This window comes from Ambystoma mexicanum, chromosome 4q (genome assembly GCF_040938575.1).
Source record: "Ambystoma mexicanum isolate Mex_15411 chromosome 4q, UKY_AmexF1_1, whole genome shotgun sequence".
NCBI classification, from domain to species: Eukaryota; Metazoa; Chordata; class Amphibia; order Caudata; family Ambystomatidae; genus Ambystoma; species Ambystoma mexicanum.
Genome location: NC_090928.1, coordinates 595,593,502 through 595,615,961, shown reverse-complemented (window position 1 = coordinate 595,615,961; position 22,460 = coordinate 595,593,502). Strand labels below are relative to the sequence as shown.

Genomic DNA, 22,460 nt, shown 5'->3' with positions numbered 1-22,460 from the left:
CCAGAATGGCATCTACGCCCGTATCCAAGGATGATCGCCTGTGTGTGGTGAACACTACCAAGAAGCCAAGCCATTGCTGTTTGTTTGTTTGGTTTATCTAAAGTTGGAAAGGAATGTGATGTCCATGCAACCTGAGTCACGTGGACAAAGAAATAAAGATGTGGGAAAAAGCCTGTGAAGGGCAGTCTCCCACTCCGACACCAGAGCTGACGTGTAGGTGTCCATTTGTTTGCACCTGACAGGGCCGGCCTCCGAGCTGGGCCCAAACATCACAGCCACCGCTTGAATGCACCCAAGAAATGCATGCGAGAGACTCAGTAGATTGCTCGGGAACTACGCATGGGAAGCTCAAGCTTTGCTCCCCTTTTATTGAGACTGTTGTGACACGTCCACCACGTGTCACTAAGCACATGACGTTTGCACAAGCACTGGGAGGAGCCACAGGACATAACAGAAAAAACCCATTTTACAGCACATTTTACAGTAAGAATTTGAAAAAAAAGCCAATGGATTTTCAGGCAGGTATAAACATATAACATTTCAGCAACAGTCGCCTAACCTGCTGAGCTTTTTTTCCTCAGCATTCTACTTTCCCATCTTCACCTTCCCCCTACTTCCTCTGCGCCTGCTAAACATCTTATTCACAAAGCTCGCCAATGTTCTCTCAAAGCCAAGCAGGCAGAGTTGGTGGTCCCTATCCAAGGGACAGGACCACTTGAACTGGGGATTGCAGCAGATACCTCCTGGAGGGAGGAACAGAACACTGAAAAGTTGGCATCCATGTAAATGTAGACCAAGCTCAGCACTGTGCTGACGGGCGCGGCGGACATCTTAGTACAAAGTATGTTCTTACATTTCCAATCAGATGACCGCGGCAGGGGCTGATTAAGCTTGGATAAAGAAAAATTCTTTACTTTTTCTAATCTGATGAATAAATAAATAAATTGATCGAGGATCTGACCACCCATTTGTAATTTGCATATTTAGGTGAAAACATAGACTGTGTTAAACAAATTGTCTTACCTTTCTACATAATTTATATATTACTTGTTTGAAAATATGTCGGAGCTTCCGTGCTTTTCCTGCGTTTTAGTGACTTTCTCACGGAATCTCTCGGCAAGCCGTTCATTTTCACTTTATCGAAGGCACTACACGTTTTACTGTTAGTCCCTTTTTTGTGTCAACTCGATTCACGCTGGTGTTGAAGCTATAGGCTAGTGCCGGATAGCTAGCTTTCTTTTGATTAGGCAAAGCACTTAGGCAGGTCGCACGAGTGAATGCTGTAGGATGGATCCTGCGGCGGCGTCGTCGCTCATGGAGGTGTCCGGCGGAAGCAGCGATGGTGGTTTCACCAGTGTGTCCCGCAAGAAGAGCGGTGGGAACCGTAAGAGGAAGCTGGATACGGGAAGCTCCATGGACACAAGCAGCGAGCCCCGGCCCTGTAAGCGACCAGACTTTCCGCCTATCTGCGGGGAGAGACTAATGGTGAGAATCCGGGAGAACGAGCGAGTAGGACAGTGCACATTCACAATGAGTTTGGTGTTTTCATTTGGTTACACTACCGATCTTTTTGTTTTCATTTCCTAGCCCTCCAATACCGATTACAATGCTGCATTTTGTACTGATGTCCACTTGGTGTTTCGCTGTGTTGACATTGCTTGTTTTCCTCACCTTCTAGCTTTTGACTGCCTGGTTGAATGGAAAGTGGATTCCCACTCTCACTTTAATTTGACAGCGGAGCCTGCATGTATGTGACATTAGGGTGTTCTTCCACAAAATTGAAACGTTGTAGTCTAGTCTGATTTGCCCTCGAAGCTGACGCATCAGTTGTGTTTATGGTGGTAATGCCTATAGATTCTGGCTTGAGTATGTGACTGATGCGTTTTGTTTCAATTTTCCTACCCACAGCTGCTTATTTTACTTTATGGTAGATGCTCTTTATCAGTGGATGCTGGTGTCCATGTGGTGTGTAAATTAATGATATTTACCCCTCCCGGCCCCCTATGAACATCCTGAGTGACTGGGAAGAGAATTGTATCTTTGGCCGTAGACGTCAATATCTGTAGTTGTGTCTCTTTTGTATGATCACACTATTAAATGAAGATTATTTGCATACGTATGAATTAAAACGTAAACACTATTATTTTTTCTTCCTGTTAAACACTGAAAATGCTTTCTGCAGTCCCTTCACTGCCTTTTGAGTTTTCTGCGTGGTAGAGTTGCATTAGACTGTATCTCGGCGTGGAGTCTTTAAAAGCTTTGCACTTATTTCTCTACTAGCAGAGCAATTACATCCCACATTAGGCTTCTCTGCAGATCATAGACAGAAAACGGAGGAATCTGCGTAGGAATGTGTCCCTCTTCAGGGGCTGGTGAAATGCTAGATGATTCTGAGTGGAACAGATCGTAAGGGGAGGTTCATGTCATCGTTGGGGTGCCAGAACAAAAAAAGCCAAAGCCACTCTTGTGAAACGAGATACCGTTAGAAGGAACTGTCCAGGATCGCCGGAGGAAAGGAGGTCCTGAGCCATTGAAATATATATGGAACATGGATAGGACTCCTGAAAGATCACTTTTTCGGATTGCAAAACAATCGGGGGTAACGTGCATTGCCAGAATCCAACTGTGATGAAATCAAGAGTGAGAGAGGAGTGGCTTTGCTCTCTTGATGTAGGCAGATGAGAATTTGTGTGCAGTTGTTATGTGGCAAAAGTACGAGCTGGAAACATCATTTACTCTCAGGCTGAGAGTAGAGTCCTGGCCTCTAGCCCAGGTGACTAACTGTACGGGGGAGAGAAAGTGGGACCAATGGTTGAAGACCAGAGAGAGTGGGGTGGGTGCTTCAAAGGGAGAATGAACTGTGTATGGTCTGTGCAATTATTGAAACAGTATGTGCAATTAATGATACGCAGCTCGAAGCTGTGAAGGAGTTGTGCTGGGGATGGAGATGAGGTTGAAAAGGATGGATGATAGGACAGATGCATGGTAGCCCCATTGACGAGTAACAGGAGAGAAAGTGTCCTACCAGTTTGAAATGAATTGCACCAGACACTCCTAAATCTCACCCAGTAGGGTTATGCTCCACCCCTTTCCTCTAATCAAATGTGGATCGGCATACCCTTCCACGCATTTTATCTCCTAGAGGCGGAGCTAGTGTGGTTTTTCTTAAATTTGCTAGTATGATTCCATGAAGTTGACATTAGGAGTGGGCAAGAAACACAATGCGTGGAAACTGCTTTATGTCAGATATCTTATTTAGTGTTTTAGGGGGTCATAATAATTATTGCAAATTTTAGATTCACCCTCAAGGTTTACATGTAAAAATTTTAGTGTGCATAACTTGTTTACGTACTTGTTGTTTTGAGGACATAACTTGATTTATCCGAAAGGCAATTGGCAGAAACAGTTAAAGATAGCCAGTTGCTGTAGGAAGAATAATGGTCTGACAAATGATTTGAGGCAGGGAAAGTCGCCAATGCTCATCTTTAGATGGGTGGCACACCACTGCTTTGTGAGGTCCAATTTTCTTAAAAGGAGGGAATCTTAGTTGTTCCTGGTGGAAACCAATAGTAGCTGAATTAATTTAGCGAGGAACTCCTTGTGGTGTGTGTTAGGCACATGAGCGGGGATGCAGCCTGCAGGTATTCTTGGGCTGTGGGGTATCCAGTGATAATATTGCAGGAGGAAATAATAAAGAATGATTTTACAAAGATGGAAAAATATTGCAAGAAATAATAGAGCAGGTACAAAATACCGAACAGAAAAATATCGCAATAATGAAAAGATTATATAATTATAGGGGTAGGTTTTAGGTGTAAAAAAGAAACTGATTTAGCTTAAAATTGGGACAGAGGGGAGGGATACTAGGAGAGGGAGGAGGCCCCCCTCAAATTCGTTTAATTTAAAAAAAAAAGTTTTTACAATGTGCACTGTAAAATGCATTTCGATATTTTGTGCACTCTGTAATTGTACGTCTGTTATTTCTGCAATGAAATTACAGTGAAACGTCCCAGACAGGGAGCGTGGCAGTTTGTTCCTTTCCTTGCTTAGGTGTAACAAGGATCCTTCCTCCAAGCCAATTCACCCAGAATTTGCACATTTGTGTGTACTTGAGGATGAACCCCTAGAAAGTTACAGTAAAAAGCCTGTGACGGACAAAACCTCCAAAATCTGGAGAGCAGGTTAGCAGATCAGAAGCAGTGAGCAGATCGACCAGGAGAAGCAGCACATAGCCCTGGGGCACAACAGCAAGGCAACAGGAGTGGGTGTGCAAAGCACAACTGCTTTCAAGAGGCGATGCAGAGCATAGCGATTCATGTCATGGTGAATGCTTGTTTTTTTTTCCCTCATCCCTCTTGGACTGGCTCATCCAGTCCATGCATAGACTCACTGCCCCCAACCAAAATGCAGCCCCGCGTTCTAGCTGAGCAGTACAGATGATTGGGGAGAACACAGCAGTGGGCGATTCTAATGGCACTGCTACAAGTGGGAACCAGTCTCTGCAGCCTCTTCATCAACAACTACTTCATATAGGCAAAGGATCCTTGGTGCCATACCTGCACTCCCCCTTCCAGAAAAAGATGGAACACAATCTATACATAGGGCACATTACAGTACCCACCCACTGAACTGGCCTTGCAAATCCCTATGTGAATTCATGCCCATTTCCCCCCACAAAACCATGCTTCAGTAGGCATCTTCCCTCTGGAAGTATGTTGTAATAATACAATCACATTTTAGACCAAGCAGGATGAATCGTGAATGCATGTGCTTTGGTTGGGGAGTACCTGGCAACGGTTTGACTACTTATGCTTTTCATGGCAATAACTGTCGTACTACGTGAGAGAAGATCTTGGCAATACCGAATAACTATTTGGTAGTGCTTGGATCTGTGATGGCAGTGGTTGGCAAATACATGTTGGCTTTTGCACCAACACTGTACACTATTGACCGTGTTCTGTTTCTGCTACACTGACACATACCTTTTTTTGAAGTGATGCAACAATATGTTAGCAAGATTTGCTGTAATTTAAGGCATTGTGAATCCGGTGTGAGGTAGTTAAAGCAAATCTGACATGCTCACAGTCCATGGCCATTTCCTCATTTGTAACAGTGATTGAGATAATTATATTGGTTACCGTAAGTGCTTCTCAATTTCGTATGTTATGTTATTTTGCATTTATATAGCACCTTATATACCATTGGTATGGTCTGAAGGCGCTGGTAGGTTCAACGCCCTTGGGAACCGAAGTTCGAGTCAGTAGAGAGTCCAAAGGTGCGTGTGCGCACCAGGTATGTGTGCAGCTGGTGCGGAATTCGTGTAGTAGCTGCTTCATAGCGGTAGGTGTGGTGGTTGAGATCAGGAGTATGTGTTCGCTCTGGCAGGATTAATCCAGACCGAGTGTGGCTGCGTTAGGCCTGAGGAGAACGCCTGGCTGGGTTGTGTTTAACCAGCAGTGTTTACATAGCGTGATGGGGAGTGAGCGCCAGATGTTGATATGAGAACAGTTGTACCGAATGGTGTCATTGTATCTCTGTGTTCTAGTTGAGTGGTGGTGTCAAGAGGAGAGCAAGCGTGTGGTGTGGTATGATGGGATGTATGCTCTTTCAAATGTTCCCTGCATTCCAAGGCAAATCACGTATGTCACGCAATTCTATGCGATCAAGTCCGTTCTATGCACTTTTATTCGTTTCAGGTGTTCGAGATCAGGCGTTTCTCTCATCCGCTCTGCACACTCCGCTCTGCATACTCGTCCGGATTCCAACGTTCGTCCGGTCTATATGTTCGTCCGTTCTGTATAGTCATCAGTTCTATACACTCCTGCGTTCTATTCGCTTCTCTGTATTTACGCACTCATCGGCTTTACACACTTGTCCGCTCTATACACCTAGCCGCTCTACACACTCATCCTGTTTCGTATGTTCATCTATTCTGTATACTCATCCGATCTCTATATTCACTTGATCTAGTCGTGTTCTTCCACTCATGCACTCTTCCACTCAGTGCATTCATCAGTTCTATATGCTTCATCCATTCTAACTATTTCATCCACGCCATTCACTTCGTTCTTCCTCATTCAGTATGTACATTTCAGCAGTTTAGATCTCTTTATTTTCCCAATGATTTATTCATATTATCCACTTCACTGTTTTGATCAACTTTACTCGTTTATTTCTGTTTGTCTTTCTAGATTACATTCGAGTTTATTAGCTGTCAATTTCTCGCATCAGGTAGTTTGCTGGGTCGGTGTCATTGTGATGCTGTTAGTTTGGAAAACTTGTTGGTTTTAGGGGAATAGCCAGGTTTTCAGTAGTTTGCGGAAGGACGCTAAATCCTCAGTTAGGCGGATGTTGGGTTGGGAGAGAGTTCCACAGGGTTGGGGCCAGGGCTGAGAATGACGATCCGCCTAGCCTGACTGAGTTTGTCTTAGGAATTACTAGGAGGCCGGCTGAGCTTGATCTTAGGGTGCGAGTGGGATGATAAGGTTTTAGTTTGTCTTGAAGATATTGAGGTCCAGTTTTATGCAGTGCTCGATGGGAGAGGCATAAGGATTTGAAAGCCACTCTACGGGCTACAGGAAGCCAGTGCAGTGTCTTAAGGGCTGGGGAGACGTGGTCTCTTGGACCGAGCGCAAGTAGCATTTTGGCCGCCGCGTTTTGTGCCCTTTGGAGTTTATTCAGTTGGTAGGTGTGAATTCCAAGGTATAGGGGGTTTGCGTAGTCTAGTCTTGATATAACAATTGATTGGACCGCAGAGAGTCTGTTGGGAAATGAGCGTTATGGAAAGATGCGCCTAAGGGTTTTAAGGTGGTAGTGGCAGGACTTTGTGACATTGTTGACTGGGCGCGAGAGTGTTAGGTCCGAGTGAAGGGTGCATCCAAGATTTTTCACTGAGTTGGAGGGGGTCGGTGAGTTGCCCATGGCGGGTGGCCAGGGTAGTGGGTGCGGAAGAAGTTTGTGGTTGCCGCAAACCATGATTTCAGTTTTGGAGGGGTTTAACAGGAGGTGGCTTTGGGTCATCCAGAGTTCTATGTCATGGAGGCAGAATGCCAGGTCATGTCGGGAGTTGGGTTTCGAGTTATTGGTGGGAGGGTGATCGGGTAGAGATTGAACAGGAGGGCGGATAGGCATGCTCCTTGTGGGACTCCCGTGGCGACCGGTCGGGCTTGGGAGGTATAGGTCGAGAGTATCGTTATTTGGTGCCTATCTTTGAGGAATGAAGCTATCCATTTAAGAGCGGTTCCACGAATTCCTAGGGAGTGGAGGCGGTCTAGGAAGATTGCGTGATTGATTGTGTCAAAGGCGGTGGATAGATCCAGAAGGATTAGTGCGGCGCATCCCGCTGAATCTGCTGTCATCTTAAGGTCATCCCAGATTGAGGTCAGGGTGGCTTCAATTCCGTGACGGGCTCTGAAACCTGATTGTGCGGGGTCTAGGAGATTGTTGGCTTCGACAAAGGCATTTAGTTGGGAGTAGGCGGTTCGGTCAATGAGTTTGGCAAGGAGCCTGGTGTTTGAGATGGGGCGGTAGTTTTTGGGCTCGAGAGGGTCGAGGGTAGGTTTTTTAATTGGAGGTTTGACATGAACCATTTTGAATGCGTCGGGAAAGATACCGGAGGAAAGGGAGGCATTTATGATGGATCTTGCGTGTTTTCCTGCGCAGGTTGAAATTGTTGTTTGAGAAATTGTTCTGGTGATATTGGACTAAAGGATTCAAACGTTGGTTGCGTAGTGGTTGCAGCTGGTCGGAAGGTCGGATTGGGGGGGGGGGGGAGTATTGCCTGGCGGATGTAGGAGAGCAACTTTGGTGGCTAGAGTATTTGTTCTTCCGAGAGCTGTGTTGTAAAAGTGGAGGGGAGAGTGAGTCGCATAGTGATTGTGAGGGGGTCGGGACGGTCGTGGTGCAGGCCGGGTTGGTGAATTCCGAGATGATTTTGTGGAGTTCTTTGCTCGGGTTTTTGCAGTTTAGGATTCGGGAGTTGTAGTGGGTTTTTTTTGCTTTCCGGATTTTGGCCTTGTACTGATAAAGGTGTCGGGCCAAGGTGGCCCTGCTCTCCTGGGTTTTGTGTTTCTGCCATCTGCGTTCTAGGTATTTATATAGTTGTTTGGTAGTCTTCAACTCGGGAGTGAACCATTTGGGGGAAGAGTCCATGACGCTTTGAGGGTTTGCAAGGGGGTGTGAGCCGCATAAGAGATGCCTTGAGCCATGAGTCAAAGGCGTCTGGGGTTAGTTGTTTATTGAGTTGGCAGGAGGGTGGTGGAGATTGGAGGAGCGCGTCGGCTAGGTCTGGGACGATAGTTAGTTTTTTCCAGCATTTGTGTAGATTCGGAGGTTCGGATTCAAGTCGGGGAGGAGGGTCGGGTGGGCTAATGGCGAACAAGAGAATGAAAATATCAGACCAGATGATGGGGGTAGTGGGGTTTAAATGAATCCGGGTGTTGGAGCTGAAGATGGCATCAAGAGTGTGTCCTTTATAGTGAGTCGGGCCATTTATGTGGGGTTGGAGGTTAATTGCGTCTAAACCGTCAACCAGAGAGTGTGTCATAGGGTTGGAGGGAATGTCGAGCCATATGTTAGTCTCCAAGAAGTGTGAGGTTGGGGTGGTTTAGTTGAAGGGTGGCAATAGTGTCGCAGAGGTTGTTTGCGAATTCTCTATCATAGCCAGGGGGCCTGTAGATTATTAGGAAGCTGTGTGAGAGCGACGGGGAGAGGGATAGTTTAACAAGGAGAGATTCGCAGGAAGGAATGGAAGGTTGGTTGTCGATGATTAAGGCGTGAAAGAGAGACTTGAAGACGAATGGTACTCCCCTCCTCTGAGGGACGGTTCAGTGGGATGAGGGAGTAGTCGGGGGGGGGGGGGGGGGGATACTTCATTAGCGATTGGGGCAAAGTCGTCAGAGAACCAAGTTTCAGTGATGAAGACCAGGTCTGCTTTGTCGGAGGCGGTGAGGTCAAACACAGATGCAGTGTCTGTTTTTTGCTACGGATCAGGCATTAAATAGGATGCAGTTCACATCGGCAGGCAAGGTTGGTCTCGGAGCTGGAGCGGAAGGGGATGGTGGCGGAGAGAGTGGGGACTGGCGAGGGAGAGGGGTAGGCTGGGTGATACTCGATGGGAATAGTGGGCGAGCAGAAAAAATTGGCGGGCTTCGGGCAGGTTTGGGTGGCAGCGTGTGTTAGGATGATCGGGTTTGGATCGGGTGATTTGGGGGTGGCGTGTGGGCGGTTAGGAGTTTCAGTTGTAATTGATGAGAAATCGAGGGAGAGGGGTTTCAGGAAGGGTGAAGTCGCAGGGAAAGGAGGTGATTGCGGGAATGAGGTGGTGGGTCGAGACAGGGGAGGCGATGAGTGCTGGTGGATTGAGGGGGACCAGGTACGTTTCCTCTTAAGTTTCTTTGTGGTGATTGGGGTGAGAGAGGGTGGAGGGGTAAGAGGGGGAGAGGGATGCAGCTTCAGTTTTTGCTAGGGCTAGGCGTGCAGGCTTTAGAGGGGGGAAGAGGTGCGGTTGGGGAAAAGTGGCAGGGGTTTGTGGGTAAGGCAGGGGGTGGATGATTGTGGGGCGGGTGTGCCTGTTATGATTTTGAGGGGAGCTGGCATGGTTAACATTGGCTGGTCGGTGGTGGGGTTCGGGGGGTGAGTGGTCTTAGGGTGGGTGGTTCGCCATCGTGCCCCTCTGGCTTGGTGTTTGGAGAGGTGAATGGCAGGGAATGCGAAAGGAGGAGGAATGATTGGAGCCGGGTGTGACGGGCGGGGGGCTGATCGGGGATAGGGGCAGAAGTCCACGGTGGTCATATCCGATAAAATCTGCGGAGTCGGTGTACTCCTGATTAGTACGAGCTTTTAGGTGGAATTTAGGAGGGTTTTCTAATTGTGGTTTTAGATTCAGTGGGGGCACACCTTTAGGCTCACTTCCAAGTTCGATTTGCACAGAGAGGATATTAGATTATTAGGTGCACATCTGGGTTCGATTGCCCATAGAGGTGATATTAGGCTGTTAGGTACTATTTGGTAGACTTCTAGATTTAACTATGCACAGAGATTATATTAGGCTAGCTACTAGGTACCATTAGGAACACTTCTGCATTCAACTGTATACAGAGATGGTATTAGGTTTACCTCTAGATTCAATTTTTGTACGGTGGGATATTTGAACTATTAGACGACTAGATGCAGTTCTAGATTCAACTTTCACAGTGAGTCTATTGGGCACATTTAAAATTCAACTTTCACAGAGAGGTTGTTGGGCGCACTGGTAAGTTCATCTTCTAATGCACGTCTATTGGGCACTTATAAATTCAACTTTGCCCAGGGGTGTTATAGGGTACACTTCTACATTCAACTTGTAATGCACTTCTAAATTCAACTTTTACAGAGAGGCTATTGGGCACAGAATAAAATCAACTTTGCACGGGAGTGTTATAGGGCATATTTCTAAATTCAACTTCTAATGCACTTCTAGATTGAACTACCACAGAGAGTCTTTTGGGCACACTTTAAATCCGACTTTCACAGCAAGGCTATTGGGCACTTCTAAATTCAACTTTGCACATGGGTGTTAAAGGGCACAGTTCTAAATTCAATTTCTAATGCACGTCTAAATTCAAATATCACCGATGGTCTATTGGGCACACTTTATATTCAACGTTCACAGAGGCTATTGGGCACACTTCTAAATTCAACTTCTAATGCACGTCTAAATTCAGCTATCACAGAGAGTCTATTGGGCACACTTTATATTCAACTTTCACAGAGTATATTGGGCACACTTCTAAATTCAGCTTCTAATGCACTTTAAGTTCAACTATCACAGAGGGGCTATTTGGCACACTTCTAAATTCAACTTCTAATGCACGTCTAAATTCAGCTATCACAGAGAGTCTGTTGGGCACACTTTAAATTCAACTTTCACGGAAAGGCTATTGGGCACATTTTTTTTTAATTCGACTTTCACAGAGTCTTTTGGGCACACTTCTAAATTCAGCTTCTAATGCACTTTAAGTTCAACTATCACAGAGGGGCTATTGGGCACACTTCTAAATTCAACTTCTAAATTCAACATTTACAGAGAGGCCATTGGGCACAATTCTAAATTCAACTTCAAAAGCACTTTAAATTCAGCTTTCATAGAGAGGCTATTGGACACACTTTAAATTCAACTTCTAATGCGCTTCTAAGCTCAACTATCGCAGAGGAGCTTATTGGGCACACATTTAAATTCAACTTTCACAGAGAGGCTATTGGGCACACTTAAATTCAACTTCTAATGCGCTTCTAAGTTCAACTATCGAAGAGGGGCTTATTGGGCACACATTTAAATTCAACTTTCACAGAGAGGCTATTGGGCACACTTAAATTCAACTTCTAATGCGCTTCTAAGTTCAACTATCGAAGAGGGGCTTATTGGGCACACATTTAAATTCAACTTTCACAGAGAGGCTATTGGGCACACTTAAATTCAACTTCTAATGCGCTTCTAAGTTCAACTATCGAAGAGTGGCTATTGGGTCCACATCCGAAGTGTTGAGTTTTGAGTGGTAGGGTAGTATGGCGAGAAGTAATTGCTTCTGTCCCTGCCCTTGCCACACTTACCTGTTGGTGGCTTCTTGCTTCTCCTGCTGATACCTGCAGATACGACCTGGAACCGTCACTGTGGGGGCCGTCCTTTGCCTTGGGGTCCTTAGCCGATGGGGCTGCCGGGCAGGGGCTGCCCTGGGGAGATTGGCTATGAATGGAAGTCCCCTTGATGTGACCAGTGGGAGGGGGTGGGCGGGAGGCGGGGAGGGACGGGGAATAAGGAAATGGATGTAGGGAGGGATTGGGAGGCGGATGGGCTACCAAGGGGGCAGGGGGACCACGGATGCCACCAGGAAAGGTGGATAGGACGCTATATGCACGCCGCTGCACTCACCAGACTCCGGGGGACTAAGGGAGCCGGGGCAGGCACGCAAGTCTCTTAAACATAAATTACAGAAACGCATTCCGGTACCAGCACAAGCTGGGATGTGTAAACTATGTTGCTTTATTTACAATTGCATCACATCCAGTCACTCTTCGTTCATTAGCACCCGGTCAGAATGTGCCATCAAATGAGGTACCAAGGAACATATGGTAAAAATGCTGTTATAAGCCTGCATTCCACATTTCTCCCCCAGTGAGCCTTTTCCCACCTCTCGGTCTCACTAACCTGCTTGGTCACCCTCTGCTCCTTATTCTTAGCCATCATAGAAATGGAGTTGTATGCATGCTGCAAGTTTTTACCCACCCGCCTCCAAGAAAAACACTAGTCGCGCCTCAGGTTTGAGCCCCAGAATCGTAATGGCAATGACCCTCCGAGGCTGGATTGCCTTACCCTTTTCTGGCACTGAGCCCTGGTGTAAATGTCTTCTCTTCGACTCCTTTACCGGCCTATTGAGACCACTGCTGTTGATGTTCTTGCTGAAGTAGTTCAAGGGGAGGCACCCATCGGTCCATCCTTGAGCATTCACAGCTCGGCTCTGACTGAAGCTCCAAAAATCATACATGCATCACATTCACCCAACATCCTCTACGTTATTTTGCGTCTACGTTCATGCAGGGAGAAGTGACACAACACATCTACCACACACGTTGGCCTCGCAGATTCCTTAAAATCCTGTTAGATCTGCAAGTCGAGTTAATTAGTTTACCTAATTGACTAAGAGAAATTCACTCGACCTGTGGTGACCATTTAAAAGTTTTCTATAAAAATGGAGAATGTCACTATAAACCCACTTCATACTTGGCACACTACTGCCACCCAGAGGTAAGCCAAGCACAGTGAAACGTTTATTTGACTTTTACTGCAAAGTGAATGTCAAAAGTCTAAAATGTACCCAAATTTCCGCCAGCAAGGTGAAGTACAATGCAAATGGCACTCTACCTTCTTATCTATGCAAGTGGTCAAGTAGATTTTACAACCCTAATAAACAATCACTGAAAAGATAAAACACATAGGAGCATGTGCCATGGAATTTCTGCATAGGGTCTGTTCCGAGTCAAAAAAACAGTTTTTAAAGATTGTGGTCTTGCCACCAGCTGCAAATTGTGATGGTTGTATTTTTAGTTTTGTGCTATTAAATTCCCAGGTAACTCGCATCGTTTTGGGCCTGCTACCATCAATGGCCAATTAATGCCACTAGGGCTGTGCCTGGCAAGTGCCTTTCCCAAGCCTACACAAAAGCCCAAACTGTTGGCATTGTCAATGTTTTAAAAAAATGGCGCGACTGAAGGCGGGCTTTATTTGGTGCTCACTGCAGCCAAGTGCCTCATGGTTCTATGACTTTGTCGCAGACATATTGAATACATTCTGATTGTAAAAAGAAACAAAAACCCCCGCATTTCCCTTTATATCAGGTTGGATTGTAGCCTTAACGTGTATGTTCAGTAAACCCGTTCAATACGAATGGGACTTGATGAGAGAATCTCTGCAGCGTATTATTGAATTGAAGTCTTGCTTGTTGTTCCCCACTCCATAAACCAGTATTGTCGAAGCCAATAGTTTTGCTTTTAGTGCAGATGTGAAAGAAATGTGGTGTATGGTTTTCTGAACAATAGCTATGGTGAATGTTAACACTTTGGATGTTTTTTATTCTCTGCATGGGACTAGAAAGGTTGTATGTACCATAGTTTGCATACATTATTCAGAGTTGTTTGGCAATAAATGGATGCCTTAGATATGTTTTGATATTTAGTAGTTGTATATAGTTGGTAATATACGCAAAACAATGCATAAAAAAACACATTTGACAGTGGTTTAAAAAAATGCAAATACTTGTATTTGCACCGTTTCAATGCTCTGAGCCCTACTTCTGAATCTAAGCACGGTTATATTGTCTCATTGGTACCAAATGTAATACCATTCGATGATATGTTCTTGTGAAGGATGACAGTTTAATTTGTCCCCGACGTAATCCAAAACCTTGGATGTGCAGCATAAACATCCCAACGAGAGGAGCTCAACTTGGGGAAAATCACATCTAAACAAAGCAACTGGGTTCATAGCTGCTTAAATGCCATTTTCTGGCATATCCCTTAACTAGTGACCCGGAAAAATGAACCAACAGAAGGGTGCTAGTGCAAACAGAATGCATGACATTTATGAACCCAAAATAGCAATTGCACTGGCAAAGCAAGTATAACGCAGAAGACCATGTGGTGCCTTTAGGAGTAAGCAGGGAACTGTGGCGCTGCAGAGGCAATGCACGTTTTCTTGGCTGCGTTTGCGAGGATGCTAAAGGATCCGTCGGCAGTTGGAAAACACTCTGCGTGTCATTTTAATACTTTTGCATGACCAACATCGAGCTTTCTTTGCAACGATAACTTTATTTTCTGTCTGAAAACTTTTTTCATACATGTCTCAATGTATAGCAATCATACTGGCGCCAGGCAAAGCAGTAATGTAGCTCAATTCATCATTGGACCACCTGTCGAAACAGTTGCGCACCCTAAATATAACTGGCCTAACGTTTGACAGGCGATTGCCCGAGTCTGCTGTTGCTCACTGGCTGTATTGCCAAGCCAAAGAGAAGAGGCCATGTACTACCAGTGCCGTAGTTTCAAAGCCTGTTTTAGTAACTCGGTAAACATTCTCGACATGCACACAGCAGTCAATTTCTTCAGCCGACATGCACACAGCAGTCAATTTCTTCAGCACTGAGAGTTGTCACTATCAACTGCTTGCTAGTGCAGGTTTTCGGGGTCTGGCGTTAGGTTTTTCCACATGAAGGGGTGTATCTGAAAGCAACTCTATATAGGTAGCTATGATCTGCACAAGGCAATAAATGCTCAACTCAGGCAGCCTCTAGAAAAAAGACTGGGCAAACACATTTCGCACCAGCCAAAGAATATCTCGTAGAGATCCACTACCATGAACCACCAGGACAGACACGACCTGCTCATTGGGTTCTTGAAAGTAACCAGGAACAGAGGCCTCCTACCAGTAAGCACAGGCACTCGCTCCTACCAATATGCTCATGCTCCACTTTACACCAACAAACAATAGAACGCAGCTATACCTGTGAGAAATATCCATGGGTATTCTCCCATTGCAACCTCGGGAATCCCTTATTCAGGTGGCCAAGACACTGCCATCGCTGTTGGATCCAGTTCCTGGGGGTGGATCACCTGGGTAGGGGAACCTGAGGTTACGAAATGGGTGGTGCCCAAGGGGAGACGCAGTATGTCACAGGAAGAGAATGAGGAGGGTGAAATCCCTGAGACCTTTGTAGGCTATGTCACATCTAGCCCCCTTCTGCCCATAAAGTCTCCTGCATCAAAAACTACACAGCCCCTCCACCCCCTTCAGTAAAACACCTAGGAGCATGAACCTTATTAGATCGGAGAAAAATGTCTCCCAGAAACCTTGTCATCCCTCTGCCTTCTATCCTACCGCTTACAACCATTCATCCCGTGCCCATCCAATTTTATTCTTTCTTGAAACCCCAGTATACTGTATCAACGCACAATTCCCACAATCCCCTTTGTTCCTTCCCCGATTCTAGCCAATCCCATCCTTCTGATCATTATTTTCTGAAATCCCAGTCTACTGGAACCGAGTACTATAATTTCCCCAGTTCTCTATGTGCTGTACATCCTAGTCATTCTCGTCCAAATTACAAACCTTCCCTATCATTTTGCATAGGACACGTAGGAACTCTTATCACCTTCCTTGTCTGCCCTGAATATTTCCTTGCATTGTAATAGATCACAGACTGATAATGTTAAACCCGTTTACCTGACATGTCCTGACACAAGTCCCTCGAGGATAAAAGGTGGAGCAGGTGAGTACAGTACGAGAGAGGTGAGAACAAGCACGAACCACGGCACAAGGAGACTGGTAATTCAAGTCAGCCGTCCAGGTGAATGAGAAAGGCGACGGGAAGTGAGAGGGTGGCAAGGAGAGAAGAGACCTTGCTCTTTTCATCCCAGGCCCACAGAACCTTCATTGAGGATACTCTTAAGACCGCGGACGATAGCCCCAGTGTCGGGCTGCAGATGTCAACGGTACGCAGGGCCAGCCTATGCTGATAAGGCAGAGCAGAGAAGGCTCCCACGCCCATGGTACCAGCCTTGACTCCACAACGAAACAGAATGCCAAGCGATGAAGCACACCAGTGAGTCGAGGGGAGAATCGAGAGAAGCCGGGACGTGTTTTGAGAATTGCAAAATGGCAAGTTATCAAACAATGATGAACTTTAAGTGAACTGTAGGAGTGTGAAGGGGAGATCAGCGTGAGAGTGAATCAGACACCACGCGGGTGTCAACTCAAGAGACGCTAGTCGAGCACCATATTGAGAAACTACAGAAACTGGAAAACCGCCAAAGTGATGCAAAGTGGTCATATGAGAGGGTCGAGCAAAAGCCCCATACAAAAGACTTTAATTTGTAAATTGGCAAGAAAGCAAGGTACGTGATTCCCACAAATAGTAGAAAGTAAAGAGAAGGATCTGAGCCCAACGAGGGAGATCCAGGGGTGAAGTAGTCATCCGAGGGCTGGCAGGTGAAAAAGGTTTGAGCCTGAAGGAGGGAGATCCAAGGAGTTAAGCAATCGCCCAAAGTTTGATAGTCAAGAGGAATCAGCCCAGAAGAGGTGGACCCAAGGGTTAAGTTGTCGCCCTATCAAAAGGTGTGAAATAAAATCTAGAAGGGGTGAGCAAGGGGGTTCGGGGTGAAGCAGTCACCCAATTTGAAAATAGGGAAACCCGATACAACAGGGGTCAGCCCAGAAGAGGGGTAACCCAGGGGTGAAACGTCACCCGTAGTGAATTGTAGAAACAAACTTTCATTTGTTAAATAACTTTTCGGTTTGTTTGAACACACTAGGCCCGAAGGCAAGAGACTTTCTAAGGAAATGAGACTTGGCCATCAAGGTTTCTAAGAGCCACCATTTGGAACTGTCGTCTCATGCTAGAAAAGCCCGATGCTGTACTGTGCTCCACCTTACCCGTGATCAAAACGTGGCTATGGGAGACCCAGGCTACCACCACCTGACTTATTATTTAAGGAAGACTTCTTCCTTTTCTTGAGAACTATCCCACTCGCCCTTTTTTGTATTAGCTATAAGGTTTGGCAACAAGTTTCATGCGACACCACTAGGACTGCCTTATTTTTCATTCGATGGTCGACATCTGTCTCCATCTTCGAATAAGGTATAGATTAGGTGTTTTCCCAACCCCATACCATTTTCATTGTGCAAAATGAACAACCTTGAATCGTGTTCACTTGTTTCTGTCTTACTTGTGTCACTATGCGTTTGTCACATACCCCTCGTACCTACACTATTCCTTGAATACCTCGAACACACAGTTAGAATGCAGTTATACCCCACTAACAAATTGACCTAGCTACACACATCTCTTACCCAGGCCCCACGGCAGCCAGAATGCAGACTTTTGAGACCAACTACCTTGCTGCACACATTCCACTGATCCCTCCCAACCACTGCACCGCACCTAGCATTAAAATGCAGCCACTTCTGCGCAAACCGCACTGGCTGCACACATACCGAGTGTACCCAAGCACTTCAGTAGCGACCCCATCTATGTCATCTCGCCCTACTCCTGATCTGGTGGTCCAGGCAGCCACAGCTACCTCGAAACATGCTGCATACCCTACCATCCCTCCAGTTAGGGATGGATGGGCGCGCAAGGTATTTTTTTAGCTGGGATTGGCGTTTAAGGCAGCCAACTCCTCTTGTGCCTTGTCGAGACTTTTGTACACTCTGTGGGATTGCATATCTATGGCGACTGAGCATATTCCCAAAGGGGAAGAAAGGGAGGGCTTCCTAGATATTGTTAAGGATGGAAAGAAAGCCATGTGTGAATCCCTTCACTCTGGGTTGGATGTTGCGGACAGTGTCAGCAGGTCCATGTCTACGAGCACTGTAATATGCAGATTTGCGTGGTTGCGGAAGTCAGGTTTCGCACCAGATGTGCAGGCTAGACTTCTGAAAATGCCATTTGACAGGTCTCATCTTTTTGGCAGCAAGGCTGACGAGAGCCGTGAGAAGCTGCAGACATCTGAATCTTTGGGCACCGCTGTTAGGCAGTATCAGCCTTTTCGTCCTGGCGGACAGCAATGGGGGGGTAGATCCTTTCATTACTACTCCTCATTTGGAAGGGGCGAGAGGAATGGGCGGTCAAAGAGGCCAATGTAAGTTTCCTCATGGTGGACGAAGTAGAGGTGTGAAAGCTGCTTAAGCAGCAACCTCTTTGCCATCATGCTCTCCTACTGCGGCTTCAAAACTGCTTCAAAACTGCTCTGAGGCCTTCGGTCACAGCTCACCGGTGGGGGGCAGGCTGTCTCAGCATCTGGTAGAATGGCGAGCCATTACTTCGGATGCTTGGGCTCTGGAAATAATAGCCCACGGGTACTGCCTTCCTTTCCTACAGAAGCCTCACGTCAATCCACTGGGAGTACTCTTTGAGGGTTCAAGATCCGCTCCTTGTGCAGGAAATATTAACCCTGCTAGAGCAAGGCGCTACAGAACCAGTGCCTGTAGCGGAGAGGAACAAGAGCTGGTAAACCCCTTATTTTTTTATTCCCAAAAAGGATGGGGGACTGGAACCCATCTTGGATTTGAGATACTTGAACAAGTTCCTCAGGAAGGACAAATTCAAGATGGTCACTTTCTCACATACTTCAGGCCCTCCAACTTCAGGATTGGTTGGTGTCATTGGACCTTCAGGATGCTTATTTTCATGTGTCGATCCATCTCAAGCCCAGGAAGTACCTGAGGTTTGCCAACGGCGAACCTCGCTTTCAGTTTTGAGTCCTGCCATTCGGGATGACCTCCGCCCAAGGGTATTCATCAAACTGATGGTGGTAGTGGCAGCGCATCTCAGGCGGGGGGGAATTTATGTCTACCCCTACCTGGATGATTGGCTCATCAGGGTGCGTTCTCCTGAACAACCGTTGGATCATCTCAACGTTACCGGTCACTCCCTTCAGACTGGGCTTCTTCCTCAATTTCAAGAAGTCCCATATGACGCCTTCCCAACAGCTCCAGTGCGTGAGGGCTCAGAACATTCTCCAGATGGTTACCAAATTTCAGAATGCCCAGAGTCTTCCGGCCTTCGAATTCTTAAGGTTGCTCGGCCTCATGGCATCCTGCATATTTTTCTGGTGCCAGAGGTCCGTCTGAGAGTGAGGTCCCTTCAAAGGGCGCTCAGGACTCAATGGTCCCAATTCTCAGACAAGATTTTCGATCGCCTTCAGGGTCCGGTCAGGGTCTCGCAGGATCTTCTTCTGTGGTGGGCCTGTGAGGAAAACCTCATGAAGGGAGAACCTTTTTGGCCGCCACGGCCAGAGGTAATTGTAGTGATGGACGCCTCCCTCACAGGGTGGGGAGCTCATGCCAATGATCTGGCCATCAGCGGTCGGTCTCCATCGGAGTCCAAACTTCACATCAATCTTTTGGCGCTGAGAGCAATCAGGCTAGCACTTAAGGCTTTCCTACCATCTGTACGGGGGAAGAATGTCCTGATAATGACAGACAACACAGTGGCCATGCATCTCCTCAACAAGAGGTGGTGTAGGGTCCCTACCACTGTGCAGAGAGGCGATGCAGCTCTGGTTCTGGGCAATTCAGGAAGGAATCTCCCTGACGGCGGTTCATCTGGCCAGAGAGGAGTACACGGCAGTGGACACTCTGAGCAGGCAGTGCACAATCTCCCACGAATGGGAAATGGCTCAGGAAGTCCTTCAAGAGATCTTCGCCCTTTGGGGAGCCCTGCAGGTAAATCTGTTTGCGACCGGTGCCAATAGGAAGTGCAAGCAGTACTGCTCTAGGGAATTTCCTCCGAGAGGAGCTCTAGGAGACTCGTTCGTAGTGAATTGGAAATTCCTGCTGTTAATGACTCCAATCAAGCAGTCCCACTAAGTCGGTACCTTGTCTGGGATTGCTCAAGGGAAGCCCTTATTTATATATTTTTATGTCCAGTTCGTTTACTCTGGATGACAACCATTATATAACACCCCTCTCTTAGAATCCCCTTGACCCCACTGAGCCAAGAAGTAAGTTTGTTTTGCAAATTTAAAAGGTTTATTTAAGAATTAAACTATATATCTATCGCACTTTTATAATAAATTAATAATCGATATCCCACTTAGACATATGACAGTGAGTGATCAACAACAGATGATGTGATACTAGCACACTGGGTAATTACTTAGGAGTAGTATAGAGGATAAGGTAGCTGAGAATGCTTTATATGGTACAAGGAAATGCAAGGTGGAAAAGAAGCAACACAGGAATAAACTTGATATGATTTCAGCAAAAGATAATATAATCACTTTTCCACTTTTGGGCAATTCACCCCCCCACCCCCCTCTATGCAATGTAAGGAGGTGGAAGTAACACACAGTCTTCAGGAATACAATCACAGTACAATACGAATTCAGTCCCCCCCCCCCCCCTAGCAAGCTTAGGTCACAAGGATGATTTTAAACACAGGCAAAGTACTTTAAAGGTGGTATGCAAAGAAGTGAAAAATATGCTAACATGATTTTAATTCCCTCTAGATGTTCAGGGTGGGTGACAGCTACTTTGTATTAGTTCAGGATCACTTTAGCAATGCTCTATGAATGATTGTCAGGTGGCAAACGAATTTCAGCAAAGGAAAGCAAGGAGCTGCTATTTTGCCAAGTGAAGAAATTGAGCCAAACCGCAATTCGCGGCAATTTATCCGAGTGCGTCGAGCGCGATTACGGAAAAAGTATAATGAATAGAAAGTCGGTTCTGGGCTCGTTGGAAAGCCCAGAATCTTAGCTCCTAGGACAAACGGTTCCGGAGATGCAGATGATTTCGTGAAGGTAGATTCGCAAAAGAAAAGTCAAGCTCAGAATGACAGATGACAGTTTTCAGGTTTGAGATCACAGAAGGAACACAAGATTTCTAGGATGCAGTTCTCAATAGGTTCAAATAGTTTGAATTAGATTATTTTAAACTAAGAGATTGGGTTTTGCACAGTTCTGGCGGTACTCACACTATATTTTGGACAGGAATGCGACTTTGCCACGGATCGGGTCAGGATTGGACTGCGGTTCCCTCGCCACGGACGGGGTCTGCCTGGTTCTGCTCACAGCGATCTGGGTCAGCTCTGCTAGCGGCACTGCACAGCGGTCTGGATCTATGGTTCTGGCAAAAGTTCTTGGCACTGCACGGCGGTCTGGTCTCTGGTTCCGGGTACAGTCTGCTTTCTGGGTGTTTCTGGCACAGGGTTTTAGGCCAGAATCAAACAGCTCAGCCCGGCTGTTTTACTCTGATGTGTCCCTTGGAAGTCTGGGGTGAATCGGTTTGCAAAAGATTTTGGGGCCTGCTGACAAATTCTGAAGTATGAATTCTAAGTTCTGGTGTCTGTCTGGATTTGAAGTCTAAGTGCTGGATCTGGTGTCTTCTGGCAAAACGCTCCGCAAGAAATCAGCTTGAAGTGGGAAGTGAATGTCCCTACCTGTCCTGCACAGTCTCCTTTTATGTGTTTAGAAAGTGGGAGGGTCGGCTCATCTTCTATGCCCAACCCTCTCAACTTATCATTGGCCAGTTCTTCCTCTCTCCCTTGATTGGGGGAACTGGGTTGTGAGTCAGAGTGATGAGGTAGGTTTATGGTCAGAGGATCCTCCCCTTGTCAAATTGCACACAAATCTATTTCTGATATTATATGTCCAGTTAACATATTTTCTGTAGTACCAAACCATACGATCCCTGTCTTTGTAAGATGTCGTGTCCACTTATGACAGAATTCTCACCTTTTCATCCAGATAACGACCTCTAAAACCTTCCAGATTTTACACAAATGTGCACCAGGGATATAGGTTTCAGATGATAAAGTGTCAGATTTTTAACTTGCATACATTTGGAGTAACAACCTTTTTTCCGCTACTATCCCCAAGAACATACCACAGGGTCCTAACACCTCTTATAATGTGCACAGAAAAATCACAAGAATGATGATGATGTTTATATAATTTTTACTAGTCCGCACTATAAATAATCCATCTTTTTAAAATTATGCTCTGGCCCCAAAGGGGTGTGGTTTTCCAAAGCATATGGTGGAATTTCTGGTTTATCCACTTCCCCCAAGCTCAGCTGGCTCACAGATGCAGTGCCCCTCCCCGATTCCTTCCAAGAGGAAGCCATTTACGACCCCCCTAATTTAACATTTGCCTGGGCCAGGACAGTGCTTTGTTTAGTTTCCTGTAGTCCCCAGGTGCTCCTCCCCTGATTCAATCAGGGAGGTGTCATCTCCTTTTGGTGGGGGCAGCAGAATGCAGCCAGGCCTGGGAAGAGTGGCTGAGCAAGTTTCACTCCTGTCGGGGGTAGTTGCCGGGCAAAATTCACTCTCTTCAAGCCAGGCTTCAGCTAAATGTCACTTTAGTACCCAGTTTTCTACATTCAAATCAAACTGACAATTTTTACACATGCAGCTAGAACGCTGATTCTAAGT

General features: G+C 46.2%; 1 protein-coding gene across 1 annotated transcript in view; it reads left to right on the top strand.

The window, feature by feature from the left end:
• Positions 1–1,193: 1,193 nt before the first annotated feature.
• PNO1 (partner of NOB1 homolog) overlaps positions 1,194–22,460 on the top strand; it is a 269,091-nt gene continuing 247,824 nt past the window's right edge. Inside the window, exon 1 of the mRNA XM_069608144.1 lies at positions 1,194–1,485. Within this exon, the coding sequence (XP_069464245.1) occupies positions 1,288–1,485 (198 nt within the window). The 5' untranslated portion in view covers positions 1,194–1,287. The remainder of the gene's footprint in view (positions 1,486–22,460) is intronic.